A 19,404-nucleotide genomic window follows, 5' to 3' on the forward strand; every position below is an offset into this window, starting at 1 on the left:
TTAGAATTGTACTTGACTATAAGACTAAGTGTAAGTCTGCAGCATGCAATGAGGTGACAAACTAGTAACAAACTAATGGAGTGGTTAAGAATACATTATTAAAGAGGTGTCTGGGATTACAGCACCGAGAGAAATAGACCAAGGTGGGTGTGCTGGATAGGGTAAACACATCCAAAAGAAAGTTGCCAAGAGGCAACAAAACTATCCATGAGCTTCGTCCATCTTAAAGCTTTACTTGTGATATAAATAAAAAGAAAATAATTCCAGATAACAAAAAAGAAACCAACTCAGGTGGATACAAGCTCTAAGCAGTAGCACAGCACCAAATACTGGTGAAAGAGAAATGGATTCCATAAAATATATTCAGCTGCTGTTCTGTATAGGTTTAGGCTAACAACAAACACAGGGAACCGCTGTGATGCTATCTAGCTAGCTAAAAATTAGGATTTAGGCCCCCCTGACATGTTTTGCTGCATACATCAGCTTCATCAGAGGTTTGGGGCCAAAAAACTGATGTATCCAATCATTTTTCACTAGCTAAATAGCAGTGCAGCAATACCCCAGATCCCTTAGAATAGGTAGCAATACCTTTAACATTATACAGAACAGAAGCTAGTTGGATATACTTTTTTGAGACTATTTTTTCCCCAGATTTCGGTGCTGTGCTGTGGTCTAGTGGTTTTATCCACCTTAGTTGGTTTCTTTATCATTATCAGGAATGACAGAATTTTTATTTATATTGTGGCAGTGCAGTTAGTAAAATGGCCACTAGAGGGCAACTGTGTAGAATTCTGTTAGGTGTTGGGCTGCCTAACGAGCCTACCTAACTAGTAGGCACCTGAGAGGGCTCAATAAAGCAGAGTGTGTGCCTATCAGAAATAGTTTCAGGCTCCTAGGCTTCTAGTCCGGCTCCAAACCTGATATGGGATAATGAAATCCTGATATTCGGATGTTCTTAGATGACTGGTTGATATAAGGTATACGGTACATGTTAAGAAATGTGAAGTTTTGTTGTTAGGCCTAGTTGTAGTGATGGTCACTACTAATGTTTAGATAGAGGCCAGATGGCCAAGTATTATTTTTGTGCACTGCGGAAAATCTTTACAGTGTGAATATTACTGTGCTGTAAAGAAAGCCATAAAAGTGCTGGAAGCCAGATTTTAAGGAAAATGATGTTGTTGAACTTGTGTGAAAAGACTGTGATCCTGATGTGACTAATCCCCGAGTTTGTCGTATATGATGGAAGATGCTGGCATCCAAGATGACGCATAGAGCTTGCCATGAGGACGTACCAAGTGTGGCATATGGCGGATTCCACATAAGAGTTTTTGTGTTGCAGTTTAAAGGGTTGAATGTGTAAAACTACATGAAAAGTCTGCTGCGAGTTGCAGGAGTTAATCTGTCACTGTCATGTCTATAGTTGGAGCCAGCATAAGCAGCTGTCGGAGAATTCTCAAATTCCTTATTTTACGGATAAGCTACAAAATTACAAAAGCTGAAAACCAACCTCTCCAATAACAATCCCTCTTTCTCCTTAGCAACAAAAAGCTGATGTAGTAACATTGAGTTCTCTGATTTTTGGGAGAGATGTGTGTGCTGAGACTACTGTCTATTAGCTTACATTACGAAAGCTGAAAGGCCTACGTGTCAGAGGAACAACAGCTCCCTCTGGTGGCTTAATGCTGAATATACTATAATAGCTAAAAACAAGTCATAGGAAATGTAATATCTTGCTTTAACCTACTTTTTAGTTGCTGAACAAATGTGCACCGCCACTCTGTCCGTGACGTCATTCTCATCGAGACTCCACAATCTGTTCTTTCTTGAAGACTTATCTACAGCAAAGATGAGCTAAAATGAGAAATAAGGATAAGATATAATGAGAGCTGTGCCGAGCTGTTACTGCTACAATGAACAGCCTACAACAAGCTACATGGCTCCTACTATTTAAAGGGCTTTTATTTATAGTAGATGGAATGGATGGCAGTCTAATTGGAAGTCATTGTGGGAGGGGGCTTATTGATGCCATTGATAATTGGCCAATCTCTGCAGCAAACTGTCAGGCAAATTTTCCTTCATAATTCATAAAACAGATCTACAAGGGTCACTTACCATTCCTTGGTAATGGTGCTCTGTACACTTTAGATCCTCGACAACACGGAAATAACAGATGGCTGCATGTTATTGGGAAGTACAGAAAGTTCCAAAATGATTTAAAGGTGGACCCTATCCCACCTCATCCATGACCTTACCACCATATTCATCCCGGCCCTAACCCACCTGTTCAACCTTTCACTGACTAGTGGCGTCTTCCCTTTGTCTGTCAAACACACATACATCCTCTAAAACCATCCCTCGATCCTTGCTCTCTGTCCAGCTGCTACTCCTTTTTGCATTAAAACTCCTGCAACAGCACCTTCACCTTGAACTTTCCCCCTACCTCTTCTACAACCCGCTGTTTGACCAACTGCAATCCAGTTCCTCACCCTACCCTTCTACCGAAACCACCCTAACCAAAGTAGCCTCAAAACATCACTCTGTTTCTCCTCCTAGACATATCCTCTGCCTCTAACTTGGTCAACCACTCCCACCTGCTACAAATGCTTTCCTCCCTTGGTATCACAAACTTTCCTCCCTCTCTCTGTTAATGTCCCTCAAGACTCTGTACTAGGACCCTTACTATTCTCCATCTACACCGGGCTCATAGAATCTCATGAAAACTTAACATGGAAAAAACTGAACTCATTCCCTTTCCCCATCTAACTCTACAGTTCCACCAGACATATCAATCCCTATCAATGGCTCAACAATCTTACCAGTTCTAGAAGTCCGCTGTCTCAGTGTTATATTTGACTCTGCTGTCTCCTTCAAAGCACATATACAAGCCCTCGCCACCTCCGGCTCTAAAACATCTCTTGGATACAATTTTTCTCAACACAGATTCAACAATGCTAGTGCATTCCCTCATCATCTCCCAACTAGACTACTGCAACATCCTTCTCTGTGACCTCCCTTCCAATGCCCTTGCTCTCCTCCAATCTACCCTCAACTGCTGCCCGGCTTATCCAGCTCTCCCCCTGTTACTCTTCTGCCTCTCCCCTCTGCCAATCCCTTCACTGGCTGCCTATTGCCAAGAGAATCCTGTACAAGGTCTTATCAACAACATACAAAGTTGTCCACAACATGTCCCCTCCATACATCTCTGACATCTCATTAATATCCTGATACCTCTCCACATGAAACCTGTATCTGGTCCTTGCAAAACCTCCTCCTCTGCTCCCCCTTAGTGAGCTCCTCACATAATCGTCTCCAGAACTTCTCCCGTGCGTCACCTAGACTCTGGAACTCACTACCCAAACTCGTAAGACTCTCCACCGCCTGGGAAACCTCCAAAAAGAACCTAAAAACCGACGTCTTCAGAATAGCCTACAACCTTCAGTAAGCCTGCTGCCAACACAACATGAACATCTTCTACCTCCACCCACTGTCTACTTCCCCCTCCCCTGTAAGCCCTAGTGGGAAGGGTCTGCTCTCCCTCTGTAGCAATCTGTAGGTCATTCAGTTGATGGTTACCATTCCTGTTTTTGATACATGTAATGTGGTTACATATGTAGTAGTATATGTAATTTATTGGTTATGTAGTTTAATGCCCCATTCTTCATTTGTACTGGAATTAATGGTGCTTTAAAATTAAAAGTAATAAAAATAATAATGTTTAATGTCATTTTTGCATTGCTTTGGTTGCTCTGTGTTGACCATTGTCCGGCTTAGCACTTGGTACTGGTATTAACCGAATTAAACATCTAACACATATACAATAATAATGCGCGGAGCAGAATGTCTATGAGACGAGGCTTTGGTCAGTAGCACTAAGTGACATCGCAGAGGGTCTTTAATTCTGGAAACTCGTCCTGTACATCCCAGTAACATGCAGACATTTTGTTATTTCCTGTGGTATTAATGACCTATAGTGTACAGCGTACCCTAAGAACCTGATCTTAAGAGACCCCATAGAGAAGGAATAAACTGCCCTCATATGTTAATTAACCCTAATAGCTCCACTTTGATAGTTATGAAAGTTAAGACTTTCCCTTTGAAGAAGTTTTCTGGGAGTTTGACAACAAAGGCCTGTGCTTAGGGTGTAGGGGTTTTACTCCCAGCACCACCAGTAATCAGTTGGGAATGAAACAAGAGAGGGAGATGGAGAGGAAGAACATCAGCTTACCTTTCGTAACGCATTTTGGGAGTCCTTTGAAAGCTCTGGAGATGTGATAAGGAATACACCGACAACCAAAAGGCCACCGGGAAGCATCCGATTTACCTGAAAGTGCAACCAAGTATGGTTTTTCCCAGTGCTGTAGATATACACATACAGTCAATGCGAGGTCTCTTCATTGTGGACTGCTTGAAGACCCCCATTAAAATCTAACGTTTATTGAACTTAATTAAAATACTAATAGACATAGGGAATAAAAATACAAACTCCTGCCCAGCAAGCCTGGGAGCGCAGGGCCACCTCTAATATATATCATCCAATGCTTTATAGGGCTCCCCTAAATAGCCGGTAGCTATAGAAGATATCAAGCAGGTCACTGCTGCAGACTAATGGCTCTGCCTAAATTATATCGCCAGGTCTGAGTGTTTGAGCTAGAAGAAATACAGAAACCAACCCAGCCCCAAATGTAGTGGTGTCCTCAGGGGTCTGGGGTTACTAGAGGTGCTCCCACCTAAATGACAGCTGTTATATAACATCAGGGAGGGATTCTCCCATTTGTCTGACCAGTGAGAGACACTGCATGCTGAGCGGCCAACGGAGAGAAAGCTAACGATGCAGGATTGGTCATTAAGCCGATCGTATAGAGTGCCTCCCTTATACTCGGCCAATCCTGATGTTTAATGATGTAATCACCCAGAGAATGGCAAAAGCCTTATATTACAAAGCAAAAGCCGCACCGACAGTTATACAATTCATGGAAGTGACTGAACAGTTTCCAAAATCTGGTTTCAAATGAATGCTGAATAAGAAAATCCCTCATTTAGGCCAAAGGGCTCTTACTCCGAAGGCGGAGGGTCCAGCATGCCTCCTCGCATAGCAATTTTTGTCCAGATCCCCCTTACAGGGAGCCAGTTCTATCTGACCAACGCCCCAGACTGTTAGTTGAGCGCCATCGCCTCCATTAACAAGCCTAGGCACTACATATACAGCTCCTGCTCAGGACCAAGTAGCGCCATGTGCATGAGGCTTTACAGTGATCCTCATCAATATACCTGATTGGCGTGGATAGAGACCCACTCCTCATCAATGTCATCCAGTGTGGAGGAACCAGACTTTTTCTTAGGGACTTCGCCTTGATCTTCTTTTTGTGGTGTTTGTACAGCCAGAACAACATAGTCCCTCTGCGGGGAACACTAAGAAGAAACGGAAGGATTTAGGACTTACGAAAAAACAGACCATAATTCTTTCACCGTAAGGAAATGTCAGATATGGACTAGATGTTAATGGAGCAGATGAGGGGTTTTCATACTGAAAGAACCCCAAATGACGTCACCAAGAAGACGCACTCCTTGTGTTGTGCTTACATTTGCATACAACATTCAGTTTTCCTGTTCCATCATGGGGACAGAAAAACGGAATGGGAATGGATCCGTCACATGCTAGAAACAAAAGATGTCCGACGGTCTCCGCTGACGTTCGTCCGGCTTCCTCGTGTCACATGTATTTCCCCAGATGAAATGGCGCAGTATGCTGTGCTATTTCACCCCAGATTTTGTGCTCGGTCTGCACTGGAGCCTCCGCCGCAGCCGTGAACAGTCTCTTACATACAGATTGCAGTCCGGTGCTCCCCCGGTGTAAGTGATGGGCACTAGTAGGCGGTGTAGTCTCACATAAGGTACTCATGTAGGTGTACTTACATGTCCTATAAGGAGTCCGATCACATAAGACTTCTCCTGCTGAACAATCTTTGTGAAGTACTTCTCCACTGCCTCCTCCACATAGTAGCTTCTCCCCATGATACAAATATGTCATCTAGTCTCGGTTTACAGATCTGTGTAATGGACAGTAGTCATGGTTAGAAGTAAGGCTGCAAAACCCGCATGCTAATATTACATCACACGCCCCTACAAAGCAGGCAGCAAGAGGGCTGCCATTTCTGCCCGGCCAGCGAATTGGTTTCCAACCAAGGCATCTCCAGAATGTTTCATGTTGGTGTTGTTTGAGATCTTTATAGGTCAGTAGTATTTAATTACTGCATACATATAGAACAAAAAAAGTTTTCTGGGACTTTTACTATTAATGAGCTATCCTTAGGATAAGTCATCAATAGTTGATCAGTGGGGGTTGAAATCAATCAGCTGATCGCCGATCCTGCTCTCAGTGCTGGAAGCAGATAGCACTGTCAACACTGCAGTGGCCCAACTTGGTACTACAGGAACATTGGGAGCCATTGAATGCAATGGGAATGTGCCTGCAATACCAAACTGGGTCACTGCTATACAGACAGCACTATCTGCACTGACAATGGGTCAGAGATCAGCAGATCGGTGGAGGTACCAACCGGCAAACCCTGCCGATCAACTATTGATGACCTATCCTGAGGATAGATCATCAATAGCAAAAGTCCTGGACATCCCCTTTAAACGGAGTCAGAAAACATGCTGTGACAAGTTACCTTAAGACACAACAAAAGAAATTGAAAAGCTACTGAAAGGGCAAATAAACTGTGGCACAGAACTACATTTAAATGCATTAAATCTCCAGCAAGGGCCCATTCACACATGCGCATGCGTTGGGCAGCATACGATCACCATCGATCCATGTAACAAACGCTTGTGTGTACAGCCTAACTGGCTATAATAGGCTGAGTGCTGTCCATAAAATATATAAACGGGAAGTACACCAGTGTGAATGGGGTTTAAACTTTGCTACATCTGTAACATTATTTCTGTGTACAGTATGCTCCGACATGCCAAAAGTGTTGGGATAGCAATATGTAAATGCATTAGGAAGTGGCATTATCTCAGGTGAGGGCTTGAGAACTCCAACATCTGTAGAAGTTGTGAGGTGTTACATTGTGAGTGAGGGGAGGTGACACAAATTAGATATTAGACAGTGAGGGTGATCAATGAGTGGAACAGGTTACCACAGGAGGTGGTGAGTTCTCCTCCAATGGAAGTCTTCAAACAAAGGCTGGACAGACATCTGTCTGGGATGATTTAGTGATCCTACACTGAGCAGGGGGTTGGACCCGATGACCCTGGAGGTCCCTTCCAACTCTACCACTCTATGGTGTTGAATAGTGGCCAGTGTGTTCATTGCAAGGCAATGCGAATTGTTGGAGTTCAAACGAGGCATGATAGTGGGTGCTAGACGGATGGGACACTCCATTTCCAAAGTTGTGTGGGCATTTAACATTCCTTGATCCCCCATGTCACATGAACTGCGAATACGTTACTGAAGGCATTTCCACGCACAGTGGACAATGATGCTTAAAGGGAACCTGTCCTGTACCCACAGCACCATAAACTAACTTATGGTGCTGTTAGGGAATGTCACAGCGTCGGGTGAGGTGGGTAATTATATAAACTCCTGTTTCCACAACACAGAGCTGTCACCTGGTGAAGTCTGTGTGCGGCATGAGAATCTGACTGTTTGCAGAGCCCCGTGGGGTCCAGCGGGTCCAGTTCCATAGGTTCGGGAACAGAGACTGGTACGGACGGGGAGGGAACAGGACAAATGACCTCCCTAACTCTATGGGTCGGTCTATCTTGCTTCCCAGCCCTGAGCCTCCTATCTGCCTTCACTGCTAACTCCATAGCCTCCTTTAAGGACCCGGGAACGGGATGGGAGATTAACAGTTCTTTGACCGCGTCTGAGAGACCTTGCATAAAAACGTCTTTCAGGGCATGATCGTTCCATGCAGTATCACCCGCATAGCGTCTGAAATTGGAGCAATAATCCTCCACACAAAGCGACCCCTGATGCAGCGCCAGCAACCGAGAAACCGCCAACCCCACTCTGTCCGGTTCATCGAAGATGCCCCCAAGTTCCTGAAAAAAGGAGTCCACCGAATGCAGGGAGGGGGAACCCTCGGGAATGGAAAAGGCCCAAGTCTGGGCAGAGCCCCGCAGCAGGGACATTATGAGCCCGACCCTCTGGACCTCCGAGCCGGAAGAGCGGGGACGCATCCGAAAAAACAGGCGACACGCCTGTTGAAAAACAAAAAACTTGTTCCTCTCCCCAGAGAACACCTCGGGAAGAGGGCACTTGGGTTCGGGACTGGTAACGGCATTCTGCTCCTGCGACAATGCCCACTGCTCCTGGGCCACCATGCGAGCTGACAAATCCCGGATCACCGGCACCAGGTCTTGCAGCTGGTTTGCGAGGGCGCTGATCGCCGCCATGAAAAGAAAAACAGTATTTTAAGGGCCAGTTATTATGTTACGGCACTCTGCCCCCCGAGCGCCAGTTGGGGTGCCCTGATCTCCCGCACCCCCGCTGTCCCTGCCTACTTGCCTCGGCCCTGGCTAACCCCAGGCGGACAACTGGACGGCGGTCCCTGCCCTGGCTAGGGGCCTGGCGACTGACAAGCAGGAACCTACCTAATGGGGGGAACAGAGTGCCGACAGAGGAGGCAGATGAATCAGACCAACAAAACTTACAAGGCTGGAGATGGGACTCACAGGCAAACTGGCAGGGTGCTGGATAGCAACTAGTGCTGACTGGGCCAGACTAGATTAGAGGCAAACAGAACCAACTAAAACAGACTGAGTAACAGGGGACCAGAGGGAGCTGACTGACAACTAGGGACTGACTGAGGAGAACCGCAGACAGACTGGCTAGGTGCATGCAGAACCAATAACTGGCAATGAGCTCAGTTCACTGCCAGTCTTCTAACCACAAGGTTCCGCCCAGGGGCGGAGAGCGGGAGGAGGCAACTCCACCCACCGCTGCACAGAAGCACAGAGGAGTGCGGGCGGCACCCCACGGACGGGCACGCTCACGCCGCCGCCCACCGGCCAACCCAAGCCGCTGGGACGACCTCGACACAGGGCCCCAGGCTGCCGGAGCCGACGCCGGAGCGACGCGCGCCGACCGCGGGACCCCATGCCGCACTGCATGGCAACAATTAGTTATATATACAGTGTATGGCTGAGCTGTATGTATAGTATATGGTGGTATTAGTTATACATACAGTGTACAGCTGAGCTGTATGTACAGTATATGGTGGTATTAGTTATATATACAGTGTATGGCTGAGCTGTATGTATAGTATATGGTGGTATTAGTTATATATACTGTGTATGGCTGAGCTGTATGTATAGTATATGGTGGTATTAGTTATACATACAGTGTACAGCTGAGCTGTATGTATAGTATATGGTAGTATTAGTTATATATACAGTGTATGGCTGAGCTGTATGTATAGTATATGGTGGTATTAGTTATATATACAGTGTATGGCTGAGCTGTATGTACAGTATATGGTGGTATTAGTTATATATACAGTGTACAGCTGAGCTGTATGTATAGTATATGGTGGTATTAGTTATATATACAGTGTATGGCTGAGCTGTATGTACAGTATATGGTGGTATTAGTTATATATACAGTGTACAGCTGAGCTGTATGTATAGTATATGGTGGTATTAGTTATACATACAGTGTATGGCTGAGCTGTATGTACAGTATATGGTGGTATTAGTTATATATACAGTGTATGGCTGAGCTGTATGTACAGTATATGGTGGTATTAGTTATATATACAGTGTATGGCTGAGCTGTATGTATAGTATATGGTGGTATTAGTTATATATACAGTGTACAGCTGAGCTGTATGTACAGTATATGGTGGTATTAGTTATATATATAGTGTATGGCTGAGCTGTATGTACAGTATATGGTGGTATTAGTTATATATACAGTGTATGGCTGAGCTGTATGTATAGTATATGGTAGTATTAGTTATATATACAGTGTATGGCTGAGCTGTATGTATAGTATATGGTAGTATTAGTTATATATACAGTGTATGGCTGAGCTGTATGTATAGTATATGGTGGTATTAGTTATATATACAGTGTACAGCTGAGCTGTATGTACAGTATATGGTGGTATTAGTTATATATACAGTGTACAGCTGAGCTGTATGTATAGTATATGGTGGTATTAGTTATATATACCGTGTATGGCTGAGCTGTATGTATAGTATATGGTGGTATTAGTTAAATATACAGTGTATGGCTGAGCTGTATGTATAGTAAATAGTGGTATTAGTTATATATACAGTGTATGGCTGAGCTGTATGTATAGTATATGGTGGTATTAGTTATAAATACAGAGTACAGCTGAGCTGTATGTATAGTATATGGTGGTATTAGTTATATATACAGAGTACAGCTGAGCTGTATGTATAGTATATGGAGGTATTAGTTATATATACAGTGTACAGCTGAGCTGTATGTACAGTATATGGTGGTATTAGTTATACATACAGTGTACAGCTGAGCTGTATGTATAGTATATGGTGGTATTAGTTATATATACAGTGTATGGCTGAGCTGTATGTATAGTATATGGTGGTATTAGTTATATATACAGTGTACGGCTGAGCTGTATGTATAGTATATGGTGGTATTAGTTATATATACAGAGTACAGCTGAGCTGTATGTACAGTATATGGTGGTATTAGTTATATATACAGTGTACGGCTGAGCTGTATGTATAGTATATGGTGGTATTAGTTATATATACAGTGTACGGCTGAGCTGTATGTATAGTATATGGTGGTATTAGTTATATATACAGAGTACAGCTGAGCTGTATGTATAGTATATGGTGGTATTAGTTATATATACAGTGTACGGCTGAGCTGTATGTATAGTATATGGTGGTATTAGTTATATATACAGTGCATGGCTGAGCTGTATGTATAGTATATGGTGGTATTAGTTATATATACAGTGTACAGCTGACCTGTATGTATAGTATATGGTGGTATTAGTTATATATACAGTGTACAGCTGAGCTGTATGTATAGTATATAGTGGTATTAGTTATATATACAGTGTACAGCTGAGCTGTATGTATAGTATATGGTGGTATTAGTTATATATACAGTGTATGGCTGAGCTGTATGTATAGTATATGGTGGTATTAGTTATATATACAGTGTACAGCTGACCTGTATGTATAGTATATGGTGGTATTAGTTATATATACAGTGTACAGCTGAGCTGTATGTATAGTATATAGTGGTATTAGTTATATATACAGTGTACAGCTGAGCTGTATGTATAGTATATGGTGGTATTAGTTATATATACAGTGTATGGCTGAGCTGTATGTATAGTATATGGTGGTATTAGTTATATATACAGTGTACAGCTGAGCTGTATGTATAGTATATGGTGGTATTAGTTATATATACAGTGTACAGCTGAGCTGTATGTACAGTATATGGTGGTATTAGTTATATATACAGTGTACGGCTGAGCTGTATGTATAGTATATGGTGGTATTAGTTATATATACAGTGTACGGCTGGGCTGTATATATAGTATATGGTGGTATTAGTTAGATATACAGTGTATGGCTGAGCTGTATGTATAGTATATGGTGGTATTAGTTATATACACACAGTGTACGGCTGGGCTGTATATATAGTATATGGTGGTATTAGTTATACATACAGTGCACGGCTGAGCTGTATGTATAGTATATGGTGGTATTAGTTATATATACAGTGTATGACTGAGCTGTATGTACAGTATATGGTGGTATTAGCTATATATACAGTGTACAGCTGAGCTGTATGTATAGTATATGGTGGTATTAGTTATATATACAGTGTACAGCTGAGCTGTATGTACAGTATATGGTGGTATTAGTTATATATATAGTGTACAGCTGAGCTGTATGTACAGTATATGGTGGTATTAGTTATATATACAGTGTATGGCTGAGCTGTATGTATAGTATATGGTGGTATTAGTTATATATACAGTGTATGGCTGAGCTGTATGTATAGTAAATAGTGGTATTAGTTATATATACAGTGTATGGCTGAGCTGTATGTATAGTATATGCTCGTATTAGTTATAAATACAGAGTACAGCTGAGCTGTATGTATAGTATATGGTGGTATTAGTTATATATACAGTGTACAGCTGAGCTGTATGTATAGTATATGGTGGTATTAGTTATATATACAGTGTACGGCTGAGCTGTATGTATAGTATATGGTGGTATTAGTTATATATACAGAGTACAGCTGAGCTGTATGTACAGTATATGGTGGTATTAGTTATATATACAGTGTACGGCTGAGCTGTATGTATAGTATATGGTGGTATTAGTTATATATACAGAGAACAGCTGAGCTGTATGTATAGTATATGGTGGTATTAGTTATATATATAGTGTATGGCTGAGCTGTATGTACAGTATATGGTGGTATTAGTTATATATACAGTGCACAGCTGTGCTGTATGTATAGTATATGGTGGTATTAGTTATATATACAGTGTACAGCTGAGCTGTATGTACAGTATATGGTGGTATTAGTTATATATACAGTGTACAGCTGAGCTGTATGTATAGTATATGGTGGTATTAGTTATATATACAGTGTACAGCTGAGCTGTATGTACAGTATATGGTGGTATTAGTTATATATATAGTGTATGGCTGAGCTGTATGTATAGTATATGGTGGTATTAGTTATAAATACAGAGTACAGCTGAGCTGTATGTATAGTATATGGTGGTATTAGTTATATATACAGAGTACAGCTGAGCTGTATGTATAGTATATGGAGGTATTAGTTATATATACAGTGTACAGCTGAGCTGTATGTACAGTATATGGTGGTATTAGTTATACATACAGTGTACAGCTGAGCTGTATGTATAGTATATGGTGGTATTAGTTATATATACAGTGTATGGCTGAGCTGTATGTATAGTATATGGTGGTATTAGTTATATATACAGTGTACAGCTGAGCTGTATGTATAGTATATGGTAGTATTAGTTATATATACAGTGTATGGCTGAGCTGTATGTATAGTATATGGTGGTATTAGTTATATATACAGTGTATGGCTGAGCTGTATGTACAGTATATGGTGGTATTAGTTATATATACAGTGTACAGCTGAGCTGTATGTATAGTATATGGTGGTATTAGTTATATATACAGTGTACGGCTGGGCTGTATATATAGTATATGGTGGTATTAGTTATATATACAGTGTACAGCTGAGCTGTATGTATAGTATATGGTGGTATTAGTTATACATACAGTGTATGGCTGAGCTGTATGTACAGTATATGGTGGTATTAGTTATATATACAGTGTATGGCTGAGCTGTATGTACAGTATATGGTGGTATTAGTTATATATACAGTGTATGGCTGAGCTGTATGTATAGTATATGGTGGTATTAGTTATATATACAGTGTACAGCTGAGCTGTATGTACAGTATATGGTGGTATTAGTTATATATATAGTGTATGGCTGAGCTGTATGTACAGTATATGGTGGTATTAGTTATATATACAGTGTATGGCTGAGCTGTATGTATAGTATATGGTAGTATTAGTTATATATACAGTGTATGGCTGAGCTGTATGTATAGTATATGGTAGTATTAGTTATATATACAGTGTACGGCTGAGCTGTATGTATAGTATATGGTGGTATTAGTTATATATACAGTGTACAGCTGAGCTGTATGTACAGTATATGGTGGTATTAGTTATATATACAGTGTACAGCTGAGCTGTATGTATAGTATATGGTGGTATTAGTTATATATACCGTGTATGGCTGAGCTGTATGTATAGTATATGGTGGTATTAGTTAAATATACAGTGTATGGCTGAGCTGTATGTATAGTAAATAGTGGTATTAGTTATATATACAGTGTATGGCTGAGCTGTATGTATAGTATATGGTGGTATTAGTTATAAATACAGAGTACAGCTGAGCTGTATGTATAGTATATGGTGGTATTAGTTATATATACAGAGTACAGCTGAGCTGTATGTATAGTATATGGAGGTATTAGTTATATATACAGTGTACAGCTGAGCTGTATGTACAGTATATGGTGGTATTAGTTATACATACAGTGTACAGCTGAGCTGTATGTATAGTATATGGTGGTATTAGTTATATATACAGTGTATGGCTGAGCTGTATGTATAGTATATGGTGGTATTAGTTATGTATACAGTGTACGGCTGAGCTGTATGTATAGTATATGGTGGTATTAGTTATATATACAGAGTACAGCTGAGCTGTATGTACAGTATATGGTGGTATTAGTTATATATACAGTGTACGGCTGAGCTGTATGTATAGTATATGGTGGTATTAGTTATATATACAGTGTACGGCTGAGCTGTATGTATAGTATATGGTGGTATTAGTTATATATACAGAGTACAGCTGAGCTGTATGTATAGTATATGGTGGTATTAGTTATATATACAGTGTACGGCTGAGCTGTATGTATAGTATATGGTGGTATTAGTTATATATACAGTGTATGGCTGAGCTGTATGTATAGTATATGGTGGTATTAGTTATATATACAGTGTACAGCTGACCTGTATGTATAGTATATGGTGGTATTAGTTATATATACAGTGTACAGCTGAGCTGTATGTATAGTATATAGTGGTATTAGTTATATATACAGTGTACAGCTGAGCTGTATGTATAGTATATGGTGGTATTAGTTATATATACAGTGTATGGCTGAGCTGTATGTATAGTATATGGTGGTATTAGTTATATATACAGTGTACAGCTGAGCTGTATGTATAGTATATGGTGGTATTAGTTATATATACAGTGTACAGCTGAGCTGTATGTATAGTGTATAGTGGTATTAGTTATATATACAGTGTACAGCTGAGCTGTATGTATAGTATATGGTGGTATTAGTTATATATACAGTGTATGGCTGAGCTGTATGTATAGTATATGGTGGTATTAGTTATATATACAGTGTACAGCTGAGCTGTATGTATAGTATATGGTGGTATTAGTTATATATACAGTGTACAGCTGAGCTGTATGTACAGTATATGGTGGTATTAGTTATATATACAGTGTACGGCTGAGCTGTATGTATAGTATATGGTGGTATTAGTTATATATACAGTGTACGGCTGGGCTGTATATATAGTATATGGTGGTATTAGTTAGATATACAGTGTATGGCTGAGCTGTATGTATAGTATATAGTGGTATTAGTTATATATACAGTGTACAGCTGAGCTGTATGTATAGTATATGGTGGTATTAGTTATATATACAGTGTATGGCTGAGCTGTATGTATAGTATATGGTGGTATTAGTTATATATACAGTGTACAGCTGAGCTGTATGTATAGTATATGGTGGTATTAGTTATATATACAGTGTACAGCTGAGCTGTATGTACAGTATATGGTGGTATTAGTTATATATACAGTGTACGGCTGAGCTGTATGTATAGTATATGGTGGTATTAGTTATATATACAGTGTACGGCTGGGCTGTATATATAGTATATGGTGGTATTAGTTAGATATACAGTGTATGGCTGAGCTGTATGTATAGTATATGGTGGTATTAGTTATATACACACAGTGTACGGCTGGGCTGTATATATAGTATATGGTGGTATTAGTTATACATACAGTGCACGGCTGAGCTGTATGTATAGTATATGGTGGTATTAGTTATATATACAGTGTATGACTGAGCTGTATGTACAGTATATGGTGGTATTAGCTATATATACAGTGTACAGCTGAGCTGTATGTATAGTATATGGTGGTATTAGTTATATATACAGTGTACAGCTGAGCTGTATGTACAGTATATGGTGGTATTAGTTATATATATAGTGTACAGCTGAGCTGTATGTACAGTATATGGTGGTATTAGTTATATATACAGTGTATGGCTGAGCTGTATGTATAGTATATGGTGGTATTAGTTATATATACAGTGTATGGCTGAGCTGTATGTATAGTAAATAGTGGTATTAGTTATATATACAGTGTATGGCTGAGCTGTATGTATAGTATATGCTCGTATTAGTTATAAATACAGAGTACAGCTGAGCTGTATGTATAGTATATGGTGGTATTAGTTATATATACAGTGTACAGCTGAGCTGTATGTATAGTATATGGTGGTATTAGTTATATATACAGTGTACGGCTGAGCTGTATGTATAGTATATGGTGGTATTAGTTATATATACAGAGTACAGCTGAGCTGTATGTACAGTATATGGTGGTATTAGTTATATATACAGTGTACGGCTGAGCTGTATGTATAGTATATGGTGGTATTAGTTATATATACAGAGAACAGCTGAGCTGTATGTATAGTATATGGTGGTATTAGTTATATATATAGTGTATGGCTGAGCTGTATGTACAGTATATGGTGGTATTAGTTATATATACAGTGCACAGCTGTGCTGTATGTATAGTATATGGTGGTATTAGTTATATATACAGTGTACAGCTGAGCTGTATGTACAGTATATGGTGGTATTAGTTATATATACAGTGTACAGCTGAGCTGTATGTATAGTATATGGTGGTATTAGTTATATATACAGTGTACAGCTGAGCTGTATGTACAGTATATGGTGGTATTAGTTATATATATAGTGTATGGCTGAGCTGTATGTATAGTATATGGTGGTATTAGTTATAAATACAGAGTACAGCTGAGCTGTATGTATAGTATATGGTGGTATTAGTTATATATACAGAGTACAGCTGAGCTGTATGTATAGTATATGGAGGTATTAGTTATATATACAGTGTACAGCTGAGCTGTATGTACAGTATATGGTGGTATTAGTTATACATACAGTGTACAGCTGAGCTGTATGTATAGTATATGGTGGTATTAGTTATATATACAGTGTATGGCTGAGCTGTATGTATAGTATATGGTGGTATTAGTTATATATACAGTGTACAGCTGAGCTGTATGTATAGTATATGGTAGTATTAGTTATATATACAGTGTATGGCTGAGCTGTATGTATAGTATATGGTGGTATTAGTTATATATACAGTGTATGGCTGAGCTGTATGTACAGTATATGGTGGTATTAGTTATATATACAGTGTACAGCTGAGCTGTATGTATAGTATATGGTGGTATTAGTTATATATACAGTGTACGGCTGGGCTGTATATATAGTATATGGTGGTATTAGTTATATATACAGTGTACAGCTGAGCTGTATGTATAGTATATGGTGGTATTAGTTATACATACAGTGTATGGCTGAGCTGTATGTACAGTATATGGTGGTATTAGTTATATATACAGTGTATGGCTGAGCTGTATGTACAGTATATGGTGGTATTAGTTATATATACAGTGTATGGCTGAGCTGTATGTATAGTATATGGTGGTATTAGTTATATATACAGTGTACAGCTGAGCTGTATGTACAGTATATGGTGGTATTAGTTATATATATAGTGTATGGCTGAGCTGTATGTACAGTATATGGTGGTATTAGTTATATATACAGTGTATGGCTGAGCTGTATGTATAGTATATGGTAGTATTAGTTATATATACAGTGTATGGCTGAGCTGTATGTATAGTATATGGTAGTATTAGTTATATATACAGTGTACGGCTGAGCTGTATGTATAGTATATGGTGGTATTAGTTATATATACAGTGTACAGCTGAGCTGTATGTACAGTATATGGTGGTATTAGTTATATATACAGTGTACAGCTGAGCTGTATGTATAGTATATGGTGGTATTAGTTATATATACCGTGTATGGCTGAGCTGTATGTATAGTATATGGTGGTATTAGTTAAATATACAGTGTATGGCTGAGCTGTATGTATAGTAAATAGTGGTATTAGTTATATATACAGTGTATGGCTGAGCTGTATGTATAGTATATGGTGGTATTAGTTATAAATACAGAGTACAGCTGAGCTGTATGTATAGTATATGGTGGTATTAGTTATATATACAGAGTACAGCTGAGCTGTATGTATAGTATATGGAGGTATTAGTTATATATACAGTGTACAGCTGAGCTGTATGTACAGTATATGGTGGTATTAGTTATACATACAGTGTACAGCTGAGCTGTATGTATAGTATATGGTGGTATTAGTTATATATACAGTGTATGGCTGAGCTGTATGTATAGTATATGGTGGTATTAGTTATGTATACAGTGTACGGCTGAGCTGTATGTATAGTATATGGTGGTATTAGTTATATATACAGAGTACAGCTGAGCTGTATGTACAGTATATGGTGGTATTAGTTATATATACAGTGTACGGCTGAGCTGTATGTATAGTATATGGTGGTATTAGTTATATATACAGTGTACGGCTGAGCTGTATGTATAGTATATGGTGGTATTAGTTATATATACAGAGTACAGCTGAGCTGTATGTATAGTATATGGTGGTATTAGTTATATATACAGTGTACGGCTGAGCTGTATGTATAGTATATGGTGGTATTAGTTATATATACAGTGTATGGCTGAGCTGTATGTATAGTATATGGTGGTATTAGTTATATATACAGTGTACAGCTGACCTGTATGTATAGTATATGGTGGTATTAGTTATATATACAGTGTACAGCTGAGCTGTATGTATAGTATATAGTGGTATTAGTTATATATACAGTGTACAGCTGAGCTGTATGTATAGTATATGGTGGTATTAGTTATATATACAGTGTATGGCTGAGCTGTATGTATAGTATATGGTGGTATTAGTTATATATACAGTGTACAGCTGAGCTGTATGTATAGTATATGGTGGTATTAGTTATATATACAGTGTACAGCTGAGCTGTATGTATAGTGTATAGTGGTATTAGTTATATATACAGTGTACAGCTGAGCTGTATGTATAGTATATGGTGGTATTAGTTATATATACAGTGTATGGCTGAGCTGTATGTATAGTATATGGTGGTATTAGTTATATATACAGTGTACAGCTGAGCTGTATGTATAGTATATGGTGGTATTAGTTATATATACAGTGTACAGCTGAGCTGTATGTACAGTATATGGTGGTATTAGTTATATATACAGTGTACGGCTGAGCTGTATGTATAGTATATGGTGGTATTAGTTATATATACAGTGTACGGCTGGGCTGTATATATAGTATATGGTGGTATTAGTTAGATATACAGTGTATGGCTGAGCTGTATGTATAGTATATGGTGGTATTAGTTATATACACACAGTGTACGGCTGGGCTGTATATATAGTATATGGTGGAATTAGTTATACATACAGTGCACGGCTGAGCTGTATGTATAGTATATGGTGGTATTAGTTATATATACAGTGTATGGCTG

At 39.4% G+C, this 19,404-nt stretch overlaps 1 protein-coding gene across 1 annotated transcript in view; it reads right to left on the minus strand.

Moving 5' to 3' along the window:
- Positions 1-19,404, minus strand: part of ODR4 (odr-4 GPCR localization factor homolog) — a 55,112-nt gene that overhangs the window by 23,125 nt on the left and 12,583 nt on the right. Inside the window, exons 2-5 of the mRNA XM_066597085.1 lie at positions 5,914-6,047; positions 5,269-5,409; positions 4,226-4,321; positions 1,745-1,851 (exon numbers count right to left, since the gene is read on the minus strand). Of these exons, the coding sequence (XP_066453182.1) occupies positions 1,745-1,851; positions 4,226-4,321; positions 5,269-5,409; positions 5,914-6,012 (443 nt within the window). The 5' untranslated portion in view covers positions 6,013-6,047. The remainder of the gene's footprint in view (positions 1-1,744; positions 1,852-4,225; positions 4,322-5,268; positions 5,410-5,913; positions 6,048-19,404) is intronic.

This window comes from Eleutherodactylus coqui, chromosome 3 (assembly GCF_035609145.1).
Source record: "Eleutherodactylus coqui strain aEleCoq1 chromosome 3, aEleCoq1.hap1, whole genome shotgun sequence".
Lineage (NCBI taxonomy): Eukaryota > Metazoa > Chordata > Amphibia > Anura > Eleutherodactylidae > Eleutherodactylus > Eleutherodactylus coqui.